Genomic DNA, 17,848 nt, shown 5'->3' on the forward strand with positions numbered 1-17,848 from the left:
AGGGACTGCATCTTTTTAGTAAATGACAGCCCAGACAATCCTTTACATCAGCAGATTCAACCAACACTGATCAGAACCTTGAAAAATATCCCATCTCACCTGAACGTATTCAGTGTGGTGGTTGTTTCCTTTTCAGTCCTTATTTCATAGCAGTTGTGTGGAAGATCATACATAGTCTGGCAATGATGAAACCTACACACAAGACATGCCAACACTACACTATTTTCTGTGAGAGCTGTATGTGTCTGCATGATGTGGAGAGCTTCCCTGGAGCCAGCCCCCATGGCTCTTGAGAAATAACTGATGATATGTTGGTCTCAGATCAGAATGTCAAGGGCACACGAAAGGGAAGATCACATCTGGGCTGTGGTGTTAATCTCCCTTGATTCAATTATTCCCTCATTCCCACTTGCAGGGTCTCAGGGTAGGCTTTCCTAGGGAAAAATCTACAAGTCCCACAAATATGCACTGGGTGTTTGTCATCTTCTGTGTCATTGAGTTGCGTTCTGAACGCCAGTATTTATAAGCCTCTTTCCATTGGCCTTAACCGTAAGTTTATTTTTACAGCTGTGCCCAGAGCCATGAGCCAGAAAAAGACCTTGTCAGGTCATTAAGTCCATCTTCACACAGGAAAGAGGTGACTCGGCCCCTCCTGGGGCACTGTTCTTCAGGAATCATGGAAGATGCTGATCTGCCCCATCAGTCACTGGCTGCGATGACACTGAGGCTCTCACAATGAAATGAGACCTTGGCCAGGGACGGAGCACTTTGACCTCCATTCTGTGTGGCTCTGTGGTGGTGATCATCCATGTTCAGACCACTGAGGTAGCAGTTTACGAAAGAACACAAAGATGCCCCTGTGTGGGCTGCCCTAGCTGGCCCTTGGTCCTACAGTGAGTCCCCGGTTCCATTGTCACGGTTGTAGACCCACACACGATTTCTTTCATTTCCTGGGCTGGAAACCCAAGCTCAGCGGGGCTGTTCTCTCCATGGCCCCTCTCCCAGTTTGTGGGTGGAATCTTCTTAGCTTCAATGTAGTCTTTCTCTGTGCCCGTCTGTCCCTGTCTCCTTTTCTGGTGGGGACTCCAGTGTCAGAGGGTCAAGCTGCACCCTAACTCTACTCTTAATCATACCCTTAAAGCCCCTGCCTCCTAATAGAGTCATATTCTGACACACAGTTAAGTTGTGGGATACATACGAGTTAACCCTTGGTGACAGCAGTTAGGTAACACCAGCAGTATATACACAGCCATTGGAAAGAAAGAACGTTCTTCCCAGCCCTCTCCAACTATTGTGAACTGAGAGAGCATAAACAGTCTGAAAGACATCTTAGATCCGCATGACAGCTGGAAGAGGGCTTAGAGGGTAAAGTGCTGGTGGTAAGAACATGAAGACCTAAGTTTACATCCTCAGCACCCATGTGGAAAATGAAAAGTTGTGTGTAGCAACACACGCATATGATCCCAGTGCTCAACAGGCAGAGGCTGGAGGATCTCTGGGACTTTCTGGCCATGTGGAAACAATAGAGGACTATGTCAGTGTTGACCTTTGCCTTCTACATGCATGCAGATATGTATGCACACACCCATCTGCACATATTCACACACACAAATGTGCACACACATGCACAATCTTATGCTACACTCAAAAAAATTCACACAATGAGGGAAAAAAAAATACAAGGGCTAATGATGGAACTTGGTGATAAAGTATGTGCTTGCTGTGTGTAAACAAAGCCGTGACTTCAACCTCAGCTCCACATTTAAAAAAAAAAAAAAAAAAGAAACAACCATAATTATTTGGAGGATGGGAGAATTATGTACCTAATAATTTACTATAATAAATGTCAGGGATTTGAGGCTTAGACATCTTCCCTCTGAGAAGGAGATATTAATCCAGGACTGGAAAAATAGCCCCAAGAAAGTTCCTACTGTCCAAAGCTTTCAGAGAACAATGAAGAGTTGGTAGATTAGAGATTTAAGGTAATGCTCAGATAGTTTAGACACTATATAAAAATTCCCACTTTAGCACTAGGTTTGGGGGGAAAAGATACAGTACTTCGAAGTTTCGTTTTATAAATATAGTCCCTTGGTTACCACTATGAGATGAAGGTGTATTATTCGTAAGTTGGTTTGTTCATTAACTATCATACCCAGTGTGTAAGCTGTTCTTCTTGAATTAGTTTTCTGACCCTCCCAGCTTGGCAGTCACCATCTTTGCTGTCCCTCGTATATATGGGTACTGTTGGGTACATTTTCTTCCTTGCACTCCTGTCCCTCAACCTGTCAGGCCACTGTTTGCTTTATCTTGAGATTGACACTCTGTAACTGTGGGACCTGTCTCTGTTCCTGGCTCCTGGCCACCTTTGCCATTCATGGTACAATACACACACTGTTCATTGTAGAGGAACTGGGAATTTTAAAGCAGCAGAGCTCTGGCAGTTACCATGACACGTATCTTAATCTCTTCTCTGCATAAGCATGTGTGTGCCACTTTTTAAAAGGAGATTTATTTCTTTTCATTTTCTCTGTTTGGATGTTTTGCCTGCTTTATATGTATATGGACTGCTAGCATGCCTGGTACCTGCAGAGACCAGAAGATATCAACTCCCTTGGAATTGAAGTTACAGATGGTTGTGAGCCACCATGTGGGTGTTGGGAAGTCTGTCTTAGGGTTACTATAACTGTGGTAGAACACCATTAGCAAAGCAACATGGGAGGAAAGGATTTACTCAGCTTATACTTCCACATCACAGTTCATCCTCAAAGGAAATCTTGGCAGAAACTCAAGCAAGGCAGGAACCTGGAGGCAGGAGCTGATGCAGAGGCCGTGGAGGAGTGCTGCTTACCAACATGTTCCTCGTGGTTTACTCAGCCTGCTTTTTATAGAACCCAGGACCACCAGCCCAGGGATGGCACCACCCACAATGGACTGAGCCTTCCTCCATCAATCACTAATTAAGAAAATGCCCTACAGGCTTGCTTGAAGCCTGATCTTATGGAGGCATTTTCTCCATTGAGGCTACCTACTCTCAGATGTCTTTAGCTTGTGTTAACATAAAACTGTGCCACACAGATACAAACATGATTTTCTGAGTGAACAGCAAGTAGTCTTAACCGCTGAGCTATCTCTCCAGCCCCTCTACCTTTTCATCCAGATGCTGATGTCCTGTCTCCTATTAATATATTTTCCACAGATTTAGATGTGAGGTAAATGACATTCAGTTTTACCACCTAACTACAATAGAACTTCATGCATTCAAGCCATCCCCTTTAAGTAAATGGCACTCTGGCCCTAGGTGTTCCCACTGAATTTAGTTCCTCTCCATACTTCAAATGACATGCTTATCCTGATGCTAGCTTGCACATACCCATCTCACACACACATACACAGAGACATGTACACACAGATGAATGTGAGCACACATGCATGTGCACACACATTCACAGCCACACACACATATGTACATACTTTAACATTGTTTGCTTCCTGCCCACAATTCTCTTAAACCACCCATAGACCCTTTCACACCCATTGCTTAAATAATTTGTGGGTCTCTCCCTCCCTCTCCCTCTCTTTCTTTCTTTCTCTCTTCCTCTCCCCCTCCCTCTCCCCCTTCCTCCCTCCCCCTCCCCCTCTCTCTCCCCCCTCCCCCTCTTTCCATTTGTTTAAATCTGCCCAAGATGACCCAGTTTCTGTTGACAGGATTTAGTGAGCTATGACGACCACTACTAGTCCTTCTATTTACCCCCTTGCCTTCACTACCTCTTTTTATTGTTGTTGTTCAGCTATTTCTTTCCTGCTCTCCATCTCATCCCCTTCCTTTCTTTTCTACCTCTGTCTCTCTCTCTCTCCATCTCCCTCTCTCTCTCTTTTTAACTATACATTTAAAAAACAGATGGTTGCTATTCATTCTGCCCTGGAGTAATCACGGTCATGTTTTCTACACCTCATCATCCATAGGTTCCTTCTCAAAGTCAGTTAGAACTGTGTATGGTGGAATGTACTGTGATTCCAGTACTTGGGAGGCCAAGGCTGGAGGATCTAATTTCAAGGGCAGCTTGGTTACATAGCAGGATGCTGTTCCAAATATCAAGCCAATGAAGCCATGTACATATTTCCCACCATTGGCATGTATAGCAAGATTCCATCTCATTCTGGCTTAGCAAGATAGCTAAGGTTAAAATAAATCATGGTTTGCATTGCATGATGTCTCAGTGCCTTGGATGTTTCAGTATAACTCTGTTAAATGGGAACTCCATATCCAGTCTTGCCCTGACTCGTCTCTCCACAGAATCTTTCCCCCTCACAGTGTCCCGGGGAGCTGTTCATTCATGGAAACATTTTGGGTAATCATTGTGACCAACCACTTCCAAATGTATGACACTGTGACAATCAGGTTTCTGTGGACACTTTCAGTTGTTCTTCTGGGCTTATGAATGGAAAAGAGCACCTGTTTTGGATCCATTTGCCTGGTCCCTGTTTTGATTTTTAGTTTCTTGAGTGTGAAATTAAAAGAAAATCAAAAAGTCATGACTTGTACCCAGTGTCACCTATACAGTGCCTGTCACCAAGGTGACTCATCTCTTGAACACGATGGAGAGGGCTTGGGCTAGGTATCAAGTGATGCTTGTGATGCTTGTCTTTCATGTAGGAAGTTGAGGCTGAGGCCCATCTTCACGGCCTGCTGCTGGGCCTCTTTGCTGGGACCAGCACCTCTTGCTGTTCACTGGAGCTCCGGGGGCACAACAGCATTCCCTTTGGTTACCTTGCCTCCTTCATCTCTTCCAATTTCCATGATCCCCTTTCTCAAGCACTCAGGCATGCTCTACAATTCTTAAAACCCCATCTGACCTTCAAATTAGTGTCTCAACTTCAGCTTCTAGGAACACCCTTGAGCAGAATCTCTAGTAAAAGGAAGTGCTTACCCTATTGTCTTAGCTGCACATCTCCAGGGCTTGGTCCTGATGCTTTCCATTTGCCTGTCTGATGCTAGCTAGAGTGATTACAATAGGTAGCTGCCAGTGTTGCCAGCATGCTGGCCTTGTTTCTCTGCCTGGGCAGGGACTGTGGGTGGGCAAAGTGAGGCTCTGCCAGCAAGGGTCCTGGGTAAATTCTGTGACCCTGTGCTTCTGAATGCAGTGTCCCTCTAGTGCTCAATGTGCTGACTGCAGAGCCCAGAGCTCTTGGTCTCCAGAAGGTACAGAAGATTGGCATTCCCTGCCATGGCTGGCCTTATAACCCCTTGCCTTTGGGATCCAGACCATCTCCAGAAGCCCCCAGCTGTGTCTCCTTGATATCGCTGCTGTGTGTTTCCACATCTACCACACTAGTGGTTTAATGATGGCTCAGCTTCATTCTCTGTGCCTTCTCCTAAAGATATAGGTCAAAAGTGGGGAAGAAAAGAAATCTTAACAAATCGTATGATTGGTCCTGATAGGCCTACATTGCCTAGAGAAGTGTGTTTGCTAATCAGTAACCAACCCTTCCTGATTTGTTCAGGCCAATCTCAATGGGCCCTCTGTTGGCAGCCAGGAGAACTACCACTACTCTGGAAGTAGACACAATTTAAGAATCATCTAGACACAACTGAGACTTATGATTGAAAAATATAAAGGTCCAGCCCAAGCTGTTTTAAATCCTGTGGCTATCCTAAGGCCTTTAGGAGACATATTTTTCCCCTAGTAGCAAGCAGCTGTGAGAGTTGGGTAGCTAGCTTCCTTGGCGAATGCTTGGAGTGTGTACAGCATCTGTGCTACCACAAGGACAGTCTGACTGCTTGCTTGGCTGATGGCATTAGTCAGGTGGGAGTAAGTCAAGCACTATTTATTAAATAAGTCCTTTCCTCCTCTTCCATCCTTGATGATCTTAGATGAGAGTGCATCTGCCACTCACTATATCTTGTGGTCCAGTGGTCAATTTCCACATCAATCTAATCAGTTAATATCTCTGATGAACATAGCTACAAAAATTCTCAAAAAAGTACTTGCAGACTAAATTCAGGAACACAACGAAAGGCTGTCCACCATCATCAGGGTGGCTTCATCCCAGAGATGCAAAGATGCCTTAATATAATTAAATTGGTTATCTTTCAGTAGTGTTATTTAGTCTCCGTGAGTTTGTGCACCTTCTGTGTCTCTATTGCTGCTGAAATCCAGCTTACTCGCCCATGTTCTCATAGAATGCAGGATGTGATTTCACTTTTCTTGTATTTGTTGAGCTTTGTTTGTTTTGGTTTGATTTTTGAGACACAGTTTCTCTGTGTAATAGCTCAAGCTGTCCTGGAACTCACTCTGTAGACCAGGCTGGCCTCAAACTCACAGACACCGGTCTGCCTCTGCCTACTGAATGCTGGGATTAAAGATATATGCCACCACCACTATTTTTGTGGTATTAGTTTCAGCATTTATTCACATTCCTCTTTAATTCCTTGATATCTTAATTACTGCTATTTTGAGATAATCATCTAAGTTGCTTTTACTTGGGGAGTACTCATATTTTGTGGAAACCTATTGTTTTGGTCATTTATGCTGTTTGTGTATTTGCAATGACACCTTGGAGTCTAGAGTTAGATTGTTGGCAGTGTTTCTTTGTATGAAAGTTTTTGTCTCCAAGTTTTTAGTTTGGCAGTCTGTTACTTGCCAGGTTGTAGACCAAGTGTATGTAACAGTAAGTATATGTAACACTAAGACCTTAGGGCTGAGAGATCCATCTTGGGGCAATTCCGGGTTCATGTTTGAATATGGGGTATCAGAGTGAGGGTAGATGACGATGACATATCTAATCCAAGGACCAGAGCTTCTGTAGGGTCAGAAGCTTCTCAAAGCCAATATCTACGAGTCTGGGGGAGTGTTCAGGACTGTTCTTCACATAGCAGGTGTGGATGGAATGGCAGCTAGAGTCTTAGAATGAGCCTGACAGTGATGCATAGAATATAATGACCTCAGGCAGACTGAAGATGTAGATGGAGTTGGTGGCCCAGGTATGTGATCCCTATGTGGAGAGGAAGGACCACCAGGTGATGGAAATTTTCTTAGTTAGGGTTTCTATTGCTGTGAAGAGACACCATGACCATGACATCTCTTATAAAGGAAAGCATTTCATTGGGGTTGCTTAGAGTTTCAGAGGTTTAGTTCTTTATCATCATGGTGCATCATGGTAGCGTGCAGGCAGACATGGTGCTGGAGAAGAAGCTGAGTGTCCTACATCTTGGCTTGCAGGCAACAGGAAGTAAACTGAGACACAGAGTTGGCTTAAATGTATATGAGACCTCACCTCCACAGTAGCACACTTTCTCCAACAACAAGGCTATACCTACTCCAGCAAAGCCACACCTCCTAATAGTACCACTTCCTTTTGGTGGCCATTCTTTCAAACTACCACAGACACTTACTTCTCATTTAGTCTGTAGGAGCTAATGGAGTTGGTTGTGTGAGTCTAAGGTCCTTAATAGAAAGGGGATACTAGAGGGCAGGCTGTGGGGATGAGTGGAGTTGTGGTATGAATCTGGAGTCCCTGCCTGGAGAGGGGAGGCCTGGGAGGGCTGGGAGGCATGTGGGGGTAGTGTAGGTATAATTGACGTCAGGAGACTAGTGTCCCTACCTGGACACAGGGGTTGGAGGATCAGCTGAAGACATGGATAGAATTCACAGTCTGAGTCTTGGGTCCCTACCTGTAGAGGGGGTGCTAGAGGGCTGCTGGAGGGGTGCTGCAGGGGTGGGTGGAATATGTTGTCCTAGTCTGGAGTCCCTTGTGTGAAGGAGCATGAAGGCTAGACTACAGGGCTGTGGAATTGACCTTGTGTGCCTAGGGTCTCTACCTGGAGTTGGGATGGCATATAAGCAGTGGGTAAGGGTGGAGTTGGGCACCTGAGGACTTTGTCTGGAAATAGGGTCCTGGAGGGTGGGTTGCACTGTTGGTGGAGTTGTCCATGTAAATCTAGGATCTTGCATCTGAACTCAGGTCCTCATGCTTGTTTAGTAAGTGTTCTTACTCACAGAGCCATCTCCTTGGACCCCCCCCCCCCATTAAGAGATTTTATTTTTAAAATGTTTTTTAAAAAAACCTGAAAATTCCCTACATATTTATAATTAATTTTGATTATATTAACCTTCCATTCCACTGTTCTTTTTGTATTTTTCATGAACATGCATTAGATTGTGTTAAAGATTTCTCATTTATGAGATAGTCTTGCTTTTGACATTTAATTAAGCAGTATGATTAATTACACTGAGAGATTTCTGAGGTTAGACCATGTGTGTGTGCATTGTAGCAGCTAATCTAACCTCTTCACGATGTGCCAGTTTATGGTACAAATGTCATTGCTGAGATAACGATCCCTGTTTTTCCTTGTACTGCCCTTTTCTAGTTTGGGAATGGTGATTTAAATGTGAACCCCCCCACTCCCCCCCACCCTGTGCTCCTATGTTTGAACATGTTCCTCCCCAACTTGGTGGGGCTATTTTGGGAGGGAGTGGAACCTTCAGGATGTGGGACTGGCTGGAGGAGATGGCTCACTAGGGACAGGCCTTCAGGTTTTAAGGCCAGGTTCCCACCTCCTGTCTGTGCTTTGGCTCCTGGCTGCAGCACTATGAGCAGCTGCCTCACACTCCTGGCTTCATGCCCTCCTTGTCGTGCAGTTGGGATATAATAGCAGTAACTAATACAGTTGGGATATAATAGCAGTAACTAATACAGGAATCAACTGCACTTGTTTTGACTCTTTTCCTGTTATTAGTAGTTTGTGAAGGTTTGGAGAGACTGTTTAAAGACCCCCTTGGCCATGTGTTTTCCTTTGGGAAAGATATTTAGTTGCTGTCTGAATGTCTTCCATGTTGATAGGACTGTCCTTGCTTTCTATTGACTCTTGAATTAGTTTTAGCTTGCTTTTGTTTTTCTAAGTGTTTGGTCCAGTTTGTCCAAATTTGTAAATCCCGTCATTCCAGAGTCTCATTAATCTTTTAATCTCTGTAACACCCGTGTCTGTTCTACATCCTTTTCTGTCCTTCCTCTTGTTTTTGTTTCCTGAGTGAATCTTGTAAAGGTTTACTTTTTGTTAGTTTCTTTGAAAAGTTAACTTACATGAGTTTCCAATTTAATTTCTTCTTTATTGTTGTTTATTCTGTTTGTACTCTTCCTGTATTATTGCATCTCACAAAATAAGCTGCTGAGAGTGTGCATTTTAAGTGCCACTTTGCTGATAAGATTAATGTATTTTAAGTCTATAGAAGTGTTTCCAAATTTGCAATCCAGGGAAAGCAAGAGAGACAGGGCTTCTTGAATCACAGGTTGGCTTCCAAATTCCTTGGCAGCTGAGGATAACCTTGAACTTACAATCTTCCTGCTTCTACCCACTCAGGGCTGGGATTACAGGTGTACACCACCACTCCCATTATCAGTGATGGAACCCAGTGTTTTGTGCATGCTGGGCAAACACTCTACCAACTGAGCTATAGCCCAAGCAAATATATTGTCTTTCACCTTTCACCTTGGCCTTTATTGCAATATAAAGTATTGTGGTAGAAAACACTGCCCATCATTTCACATTTGTTGAGAAGTGTTTGACAGGTTCATCATCTGTGGTTGCTGGAAATGCATTTTTGTGTTCATGAACAGAGTTTATTCTCCTTGCCACTATACCTGGAGTTTATGTATGCCTGTCAGATACATCCTATTGTTTTATGGATTCAAGCCCCCTGTATCTTTACTGTCTCTCTGTAATAGAGCCGTGATGCTTGCTGTTATCCCGATATGTTTAATACGTTTCCAAAATTTTACCAGCTTTGATTCGCTTATTTTGTGATCCTTAGAAGTGACTAATAGTTTTTTAAGTCATTATATTGTAACCTTCTCTCCTAAAGTCAATATGATTAATTAAAAATAGCTGGAGATGCAGCTCAGAAAGAAATGTGCTGGTCTAGCATGGGTGAAACCTCAACTTCCATCAGTAGCTGTGCAGATAAACAGCAAAGTGGGATTTGCTTGCTATTTTCCTCCCAAGTATGGCATTTTAGAAATAGCTTTGTGTGTGTGTGTCTGTTGTTACTGTTGTTGTTTTATTTTTCTCTTTTTCTCTTCAAGTCTCTTCCTCCTGTTAGATAGTTTTTCTGATTAGCATTGATCTATCTAGGGTGTGCATCTTTATTCTCCCCGCCACACGCCCCTTGCAACCTGTGGCAGGCTTGAGAGCTAGCCCAGGGGTGAGAAAACTAGCCCTGTCCTACACCAGCTACAGCACACAGGAGAACAGGACCTGGGCATCACATTAGAGCTAACCCTGTGGTTGGGGGTTGCCAGCCCTGAGGACATGAGAGCTGACCTTGCCACACCTCATATGCCCCCTACAACAATCAGGAGAGAGGGCCCTGCATCTTTCTTGGGTAAAACAGTAGATGTGGCCCTGGCTATATGAGTGAAGGGAACCCAGTTCTGAGGGCCTGAGAGCAAGAGAACTGGTTCCGCTCTTTGCTGCAGGCTGCTTTGGGTTAGCTAGCCTAGGCAGTGCTGGAGAGTTCATTTCAGTAGTGATGATGAGGGAAAGTTAATGAGCTGACCAACCCAGCTACCACACAGTCCCAGAACCAGGGCTATGAGTTGGCCCACCCCAACATCCACTGAATGTACGAACTGTTGGAGCATGTGAAGGGAACAAATCTATAGATCCAAAACAGCAGGATCTCCATGACACAGGACAGCAAAGTATATATAAAAAAAATCCATCTTTTGATTTTAACTAGAATGTTTCATCTAAGTATGCTTTCTGATATATTGGATCTCATACATATTATCTTTTTGCTTCATTTTTCCATTTTGCCTCACTGACCACTGTTATTTTCCTATATGCCAGTGGTTAAACTTTGCTTTATTTATTTATTTATTTATTTATTTTTTATTACTTAGCCTCTGATAGATCCATAGCATACGACTTCCCTACCAGGAATGCTCTTGAATGTTGATTGTGTCTCAACTTAAGAGAATCAAGGTGATCACTTCAGCCTTGCTGAAGGATGATGCCAGGAAATCAGAACATTTACCTAGTTACTTCCCCTCCTGGACTTCTGGGATATTGTCTGCTATCACAGTTTTATGTTTAAAGAATTTTCTGCTATACTTTTAAAACTCACTTTTAGGTAGTTTTAGGTATATGCTGGGCTATGCAGCCATCACTGCAACAAAAGACCACAACTTTCATAGCTGAGCATGGAGGCAGAGGCAGGTGGATCTTGGTGAGTTTAAGGCCAGCCTAGTCTCTGTAGCAAGTTTTGGGCCTGCCAGAGCTACAAAGGGACTCTGTCTCAAACAAAACAAAAAGCAAGCAAGCAAACAAACTAAAAACCTTTCTCATGCTGCCCTGTAATAGGCAAACCTGCCCCAGCCCCGTCCTAGGCATTACCATCAAAGATCTTGTTTCTAGTCTCATAGCTGATTTTTTTCCCAGAATGTTCTGTAAGTAGAGTTTTTGTCCGAATAACCCTTTGTGATTTTGTGTGTGTGTGTGTGTGTGTGTGCGTGCGTGCGTGCATGCGTGTGTGGTGTGGTGTGGTGTGTGTGCGCCCACAGAGCATATGCTTTGACCTTGAATGAGTGATGACATGTGTCAACATTCCACCCCTATGGCTGGTTCTTCAATAGAAATGTCCCAGAACCTCTTCACCTGCTGGAGCACATAAAGATTGTTCCCAGATCCATAGGTGTGTTTATGTGTATAGGATACGTGAAGTTCACAACTCTGAAGCAACATGGATAGGTCCAATGGCAAGTGTGTGTTGGAGCTTGTAAGAGACTGCCAGTCATGCCCATCTCCCAACAACTTGTGAACTTTTCAGTGTCAGATTCCTTAGAGCTTGTCTGTCTGTCTGTCTGTCTGTCTGTTTCTCTCTCTCTCTCTCTCTCTCTCTCTGTGTGTGAGTGTGTGTGTGTCTGCTAACTGTATGTCTTCCTTGGTAATATTTTTATTGCCATGTTTATTATTTTTGCCTCTTTTTTCAGAAGCATGGATAGAACCCAAAGCTGCCGGGCCAATGCTGTACCATTGAGCTATACTCCCAATTTTGTGCTTATTTTAGTGGAATTCTTTTTCTTATTACTGATTTGGACAATTCTTTATATAATTTCCATATCACTCCTTTATCAAGTGATGTGCAAATATTTTTTTTCCTCTTTTTGGGTTTTCTTTTGTCTTTTAGCAGGGTTTTTTTCAGAGAGCAAAAGCTTTTCATTTTGCTAGAAGTCTAATGTATCAATTCTTTTTCTTTTATGAAGAATGCTTTTAATGTTATCACTTAGAACCCACAGCTCTAATGAAGGTCACAGACATTTCTTCTTGTGCTTGAAAAGTCCATATTTTCCTGTTCTGTTGAAACCTGTGGTCTATTGTGATTAATCTGTGTAGAGGGTACAGGGCCAGGATTCACACACACACCTTTGCATATTGTGTTCCATGATAGTTTGTTAGATTTTTTTTTCCTTCTCCTCAAATAGTCTTTGTTCCTTTTTCAAGATTACTTGGTCATGGATCTATTTCTGGCTGGTACATTCTATCCTTCTGTCAATGCCATCCTCCTGATTATTTAATTTTAAAATGTAATCATATGAGTGGTACAACTTATTTTCCTTTTAGAGATGCTTTAGTTATTTCTCCTTTTCTGCATGTTACTGTCCATGTTAGAGTTGGTTTGTTTATCTCCACAGTAAGTCCTGCTGCTGGGGTTGGATCCCATCTGTGGGAAGTTTAGGGAAGAACTGGCACCTTCACTCTGTTGAGTTCTCTAGTTCACAGACATTCTATGTCTCCCCACTTTATTTAGATAGTCTGTGAATTCTTTCATAACCACTCTGGAATTTCCTGATATATTAGTTATGTTTCTATTGCTATGATAAAACACCATGACCAAGACAACTTATAGAAAATTTTATGTGGGCTTATGGTTCCGGAGGGTTAGAGTTCATCCTGGTGGAGTGAAGACAGTAGTAAGAGGAGGAACCTGAGGGCTCACATTTTGAACTGCAAGCATGAAGCATAGAGAGGAAAATGCCACAAGTCTTTAAACTCTTAAAGACTACCTCCAGGGGAATACTTCCTCTGTCAAGGGCACACCATGGAAGCCTTCTTATACAGAGCCACCAATGGGGATCAAATATTTAAACATCTGACCTTATGGGGTCCATTATTCTTCAAATCACCACATCTAGCTTATGGGCTCTTTATATATTTTGATAGACTGATACATAAGGACTTAATCAGTCGAAACCATTGATAAGAATATTTTCAAGGGTCTGTTGCTAGTATGTGAAGAGATTTTATATTTGTATATTTATCTTATTTAATGCTTTCTTGCTGGGGTTTTGTTTGTTGGGGTTTTGTTTGTTTAGGTTTTTTTTCTTTTTTTCTTTTTCCTTTTTTTTTTTTTCCTGGGATAGGGTCTCACTCTGTAACCTTGACTAGCCTCAAACTATGTGTAGATCAGACTGGCATCAAACTCAGAGATCCACTTGCCTCTGCCTACTGAATGCTAGGATTAAAGGCAAATGCCACCATGCCTGACTTGCTTAACTTTTGAGGGGGTGGCATTTTATTTTCTTGTCATTTTCTGCATTGATCATGTCAGCTGAAACTAGGTCCTCACACTTGATAGGCAAGCCATGGCAAGAGTGTCTACATTCATTGCTAGGATTCAGTACTGTCTTTGTGTTTGCTGTTTACAAATGGCACCTTTGGATCCTGTTATTTTTGTCTGCTGTTATAGGTAAGCCTGAATTCTTGGGTGTGGCAGTCTTCTTAAGAAAAAAAAAAAAATGGAAGTCTGATTCTTGTTCTCGATGTAGGTCCAAGTCTGTGGTAGGACACTCCAGAGCACCTTGAACATTGTGCTTTGCTAGTATGCTAGTTAGTATTTCTGGAAAATTCTAGAATTCTCTTTATCTTCTCCTATTAAGAGTTTCTGCTACTCCTGTCTGCTTCTCTGGAGTTGCTGTGAAAGAACAGTAGGATTTGTCATTAGACTGTGTTCTTACCTAAGTGTGTGTGTGTTTGTGTGTGTGTATTAAAATATGTGTATATGTATGTATGTGTTAACACATGTATATGTAATAATGTACATGAATTAACAAGTATATGTAAATGTGAACATGTATTAACATGTATATGTGTATGTATAAATGTATGCATGTATTTGCTGACCATTTTCTCCATTTTTCCCTCTAGGGCAGAAAAGACTGAAGTTCTGAGTGAAGACCTTCTCCAGGTGGGTTGACACTTACCTTGCCTGCTAGACACCAAGGGTGTTTAGTTTCCATGCCTCTGCTGTTCCCATGCAAACTGTTAGGAAGTGAAACTATTGATTTTGGCAGTGCTTTCCATTTTGGCTCCCCAGAGATGCAGGCCTCCGTCCATGGTTTTAAACAAACCCACATTTTAAATACTTGAATGACATGCTTCAGTACTGAGCATGTGCAGACCTTTCTCCCTGCTATGCCCTAAATAATGCAGTGTTAGAGCTGTTGTCACAGGTTTTGCCTTGTATGAAGTACAGTGAGTAGCCCAAAGTCAGTTGCAAATACACCAGGGGATGAATAAGGGTCATAAGCAACTACGTTATGTGTGGGGCTTGGTATTTGAGGGTATCCTGGATGTAATCTCCCTAAGATACTAACTTAGATAAGATTCTTTGGAAAAAGATTCAAAGAGTACAAGGGGAGTCCCCAGGCTGTGGTTCCCCCCATCCCCAAGCTCTCCAACACTGGGCATTTTCTATCCAGAAATCCTTGCCTCTGTGGTTACAGGTCACCATTATCTACCGTTGACCTCTGTCTCACTGTGCCTTCCACTGTCTGTGCAGGTGGAGAAACGCCTAGAACTGGTGAAACAAGTGTCCCATAGCACACACAAGAAGCTCACCGCGTGTCTGCAGGGCCAGCAGGGAGCAGAGGCCGACAAGCGCTCAGTAAGTGCCCTGTGATGAGCCCAGCACCCAGCATCCCACCCCCAGCTGATGCTGAGGCTGTTCATGTGCCTGTAAGACAGCCAAGCAACTCTTGATACTTATCCCTGCTGTGATGGAGCTTTTGCTCTTTATCCCTGCCTGAAGTGTCACCCTCCCAACAAAGGTAAGGCCCCCTTTCTGGGCCAGGCACCCCCAGAATGTCAGGACCATACTTAAGTGGTTAAGATCCTACCTCTGAAGGAGTGTTAACCTCCATGAACACCTTTTATTGATTCAGCCTTAGTAGTATCGACAGTCTACAGAAAGTAGTGAACCATGAGCACCGAGGATCCCAGGGACCTAGACAGACTCTTGGAAGTTGTTTACGCCATAATGAGGTAACAGAGAATGCCTGTAGATAAAGCTGCTTCCATGCATTTCTTTTTAACTGATTTCAGTAACAACACACACCCGGAATGTTCTCTTACTCATCAGTAAGTGGTGTAAACAGCCTTTTTTGTTTTTTGTTTTGTTTTTTTCTTTTTTCTTTTTCTTTCCTCTTGACCCCTACCTCCTTTAGTACTACATAAGAACAAAAGATACTTTTAGAGGTGTGTGTGTGTGTGTGTGTGTGTGTGTGTGTGGTTTGGGTGAGTTCACATGAGGGGTAGTGCATGTGTACTTTGGATGTTGTTCCTTAGAAACCATTAAACCATTCTCTCTATTTTTTTAGATAAGAGCCTTTCACTGGTTTGAAACCTACCAAGTAGGTGAGGCTGACTTATCATTGAGCCCCAGGGATGTGCTTGCCTCTGCCTCCCCAGCACTGGGATTATAGGCATGCACCACCACACCTGGCATTTATTTGAAAGAAATTAAAAAGTTCTAGGAAGTGAACTCAGGACCTTGTGTTTGCATGGCAAGCACTTACTGACTGACCTGTGTTGGTTTTACCATGGGTGTTTTGTGATCTAGGATGGTACTAATTGTCAATTTGACAACGTCTAGAATGATCTGAGAGATGGGCCTAGGCATGCTTGTGGGGATTATCTCAATTCCACCCAGGTGGGAAGAACTAGGTGAGCTGATGGGCTACAAGTCCAGCAGCTGCATTCCTTGCTGCCCATTCCTGCCTGTGGATGTCAGGTGACCAGCCACTTCAAGCTTCTGATGTTGACTTTGTTTCCCTAAAGTGTGGACTATAAGTACCCTGGAACTGAGAGTCAAAATAAACCCTTTCTCCTTTAAGCTGTGTTTGCCAGAATAGTTTTTCACAGCAATAGGAGCAGTAACTAAGACAGATGGCCTACCTCCCATTCCTCCTTCCATGAGTTTATATCTGTGTTTGGTGTCTCTTGGATTAGTTTTCCACCTGGAGTTGTGCTGACCTCTGTTTGGAGTGGTCTCCCTGAGCCCCTGCTTATGCTAGCCTTGGCTGTTGAAAGTCACAGAATGAATGAATGTGACCTGGACTGAATGAATGTGCCCCCATGCTTCCTTCTGTCTCCTGCACAAATGCCAACACCAGCCCAAGTTGCTCTAGCCCCCATTTTCTTTCTCTCTTGTCCCAATCTCTTAGTGTTTTGGATTTCAAACACTTGGAATTTGAAATATCTGTGAGTCCATGGCAAGGTACCCTGGGCCTCAGATGTAAGTCTAAACTTGAAAGGAATTTGTTTCATGTCGTCTGTTGCACACAACCTGAAGATGATGTTATTTAATATTTTGGTGTATCTCTGTTTTCACTGTCACCTGTGGCCAGGTGTGGAATTTTCACTGGTGGCTTCTGGTCAGTGCTCAGAATGTTTCAGATTTGAGAGCACGTTTGGGTTTGGGGATTTCAGATTGGGGATGTTCAAACTCTATTTTCAGTAGGAATCCCCTGTGTGAGATATAAATAAAACCTCCTCAGCTCTGGAAAATATGTATAGACATAATCAAGCATGTGCCAGAAATTTCAGTAGGGTGGCCCTGAGTAGTCCTGAGTAGGATGCCTTTGGATATGAACTCCTTTGACCAACATTGGTCTAATGTGGTACCTGGGTGGCTGTCCCAGATAGGGACCTGGAGCGCAGGTGACCTTTGACCCACATCCTTTCTTTTGCTGCAATAAAATTGATTCCAAGTGTACTTATTTTTCTGTCAAGAGTCACATTTGAGAGCCAAGCATGGGGACACACACCTGTCAACCCTACACTCTGGAGGTGGAAGAAGGATCATGAGCTCTAGGGTAGCCTTGTCTACATAGTGAGTTTGTGCTCCAGCTGGGCTATGGAAGACCCTGTTGACAAACAAAACAAAATAGAAAAGTTTAATTTTATTGTTGCTGCTGGAGGTTTGAAACCAGCCTTGGAGGTTGACAGTGAAATGACACTAATTTCCTGGGCTAAGACAGAATTACCTAACACGAGGTTTTAGCTGGGTCGGGAGTTCCACCAGTTGCGTCCAGTTAGAAGACAGTGGCTTATTCCTAGAGACTCTGAGGTATGTCCTAGTCAGCAGATATGAAGACAAGTGCATGGGGAGTATGGCTTGCCACTCAGCCCCCTGGGAGAGGCAGCCATGCCAGGCTTCCTGGAGATACATAGGAGCAACACCAGGGGTGACCAGAAAATGGTGGTGAGGATGTAAATAAGAACCTCACCATAGTTTCTGAGGGGGAAGGAATGAGGCAGGTAGAGGGCTGATGATTAGCTTGAGTAATTTCTGCAGGGTGTGAGGTACAAGGCTGGGCCTAGGTGACTGGCACCCACCTCCAAATGGCATGGCAGGATAAGTGGATCGTAGCCAGGAGAGTGCATGGTAAGGGAAATGGTGGAGCAGGAGCTCAGGATTGGTTGGTTTGCATGTACAAAGCATGTTCTGGCTGCATTCTGTAGTGTGTCTAGGAATCAGTGTTGAGGAAAAATTTTTTTTTAAGATGTGTT

At 43.4% G+C, this 17,848-nt stretch overlaps 1 protein-coding gene across 5 annotated transcripts in view; it reads left to right on the forward strand.

The window, feature by feature from the left end:
- Window positions 1–17,848, forward strand: part of Arhgap44 (Rho GTPase activating protein 44) — a 160,068-nt gene that overhangs the window by 69,427 nt on the left and 72,793 nt on the right. For all 5 annotated transcript variants that reach the window (XM_051180384.1, XM_051180388.1, XM_051180386.1 and 2 more), the window contains exons 2-3: window positions 14,204–14,243; window positions 14,838–14,942. In XM_051180384.1, coding sequence (XP_051036341.1) covers window positions 14,204–14,243; window positions 14,838–14,942 — 145 coding nt within the window. The remainder of the gene's footprint in view (window positions 1–14,203; window positions 14,244–14,837; window positions 14,943–17,848) is intronic.

The sequence above is a fragment of the Phodopus roborovskii genome, unplaced genomic scaffold (assembly GCF_943737965.1).
Source record: "Phodopus roborovskii unplaced genomic scaffold, PHOROB, whole genome shotgun sequence".
NCBI lineage: Eukaryota > Metazoa > Chordata > Mammalia > Rodentia > Cricetidae > Phodopus > Phodopus roborovskii.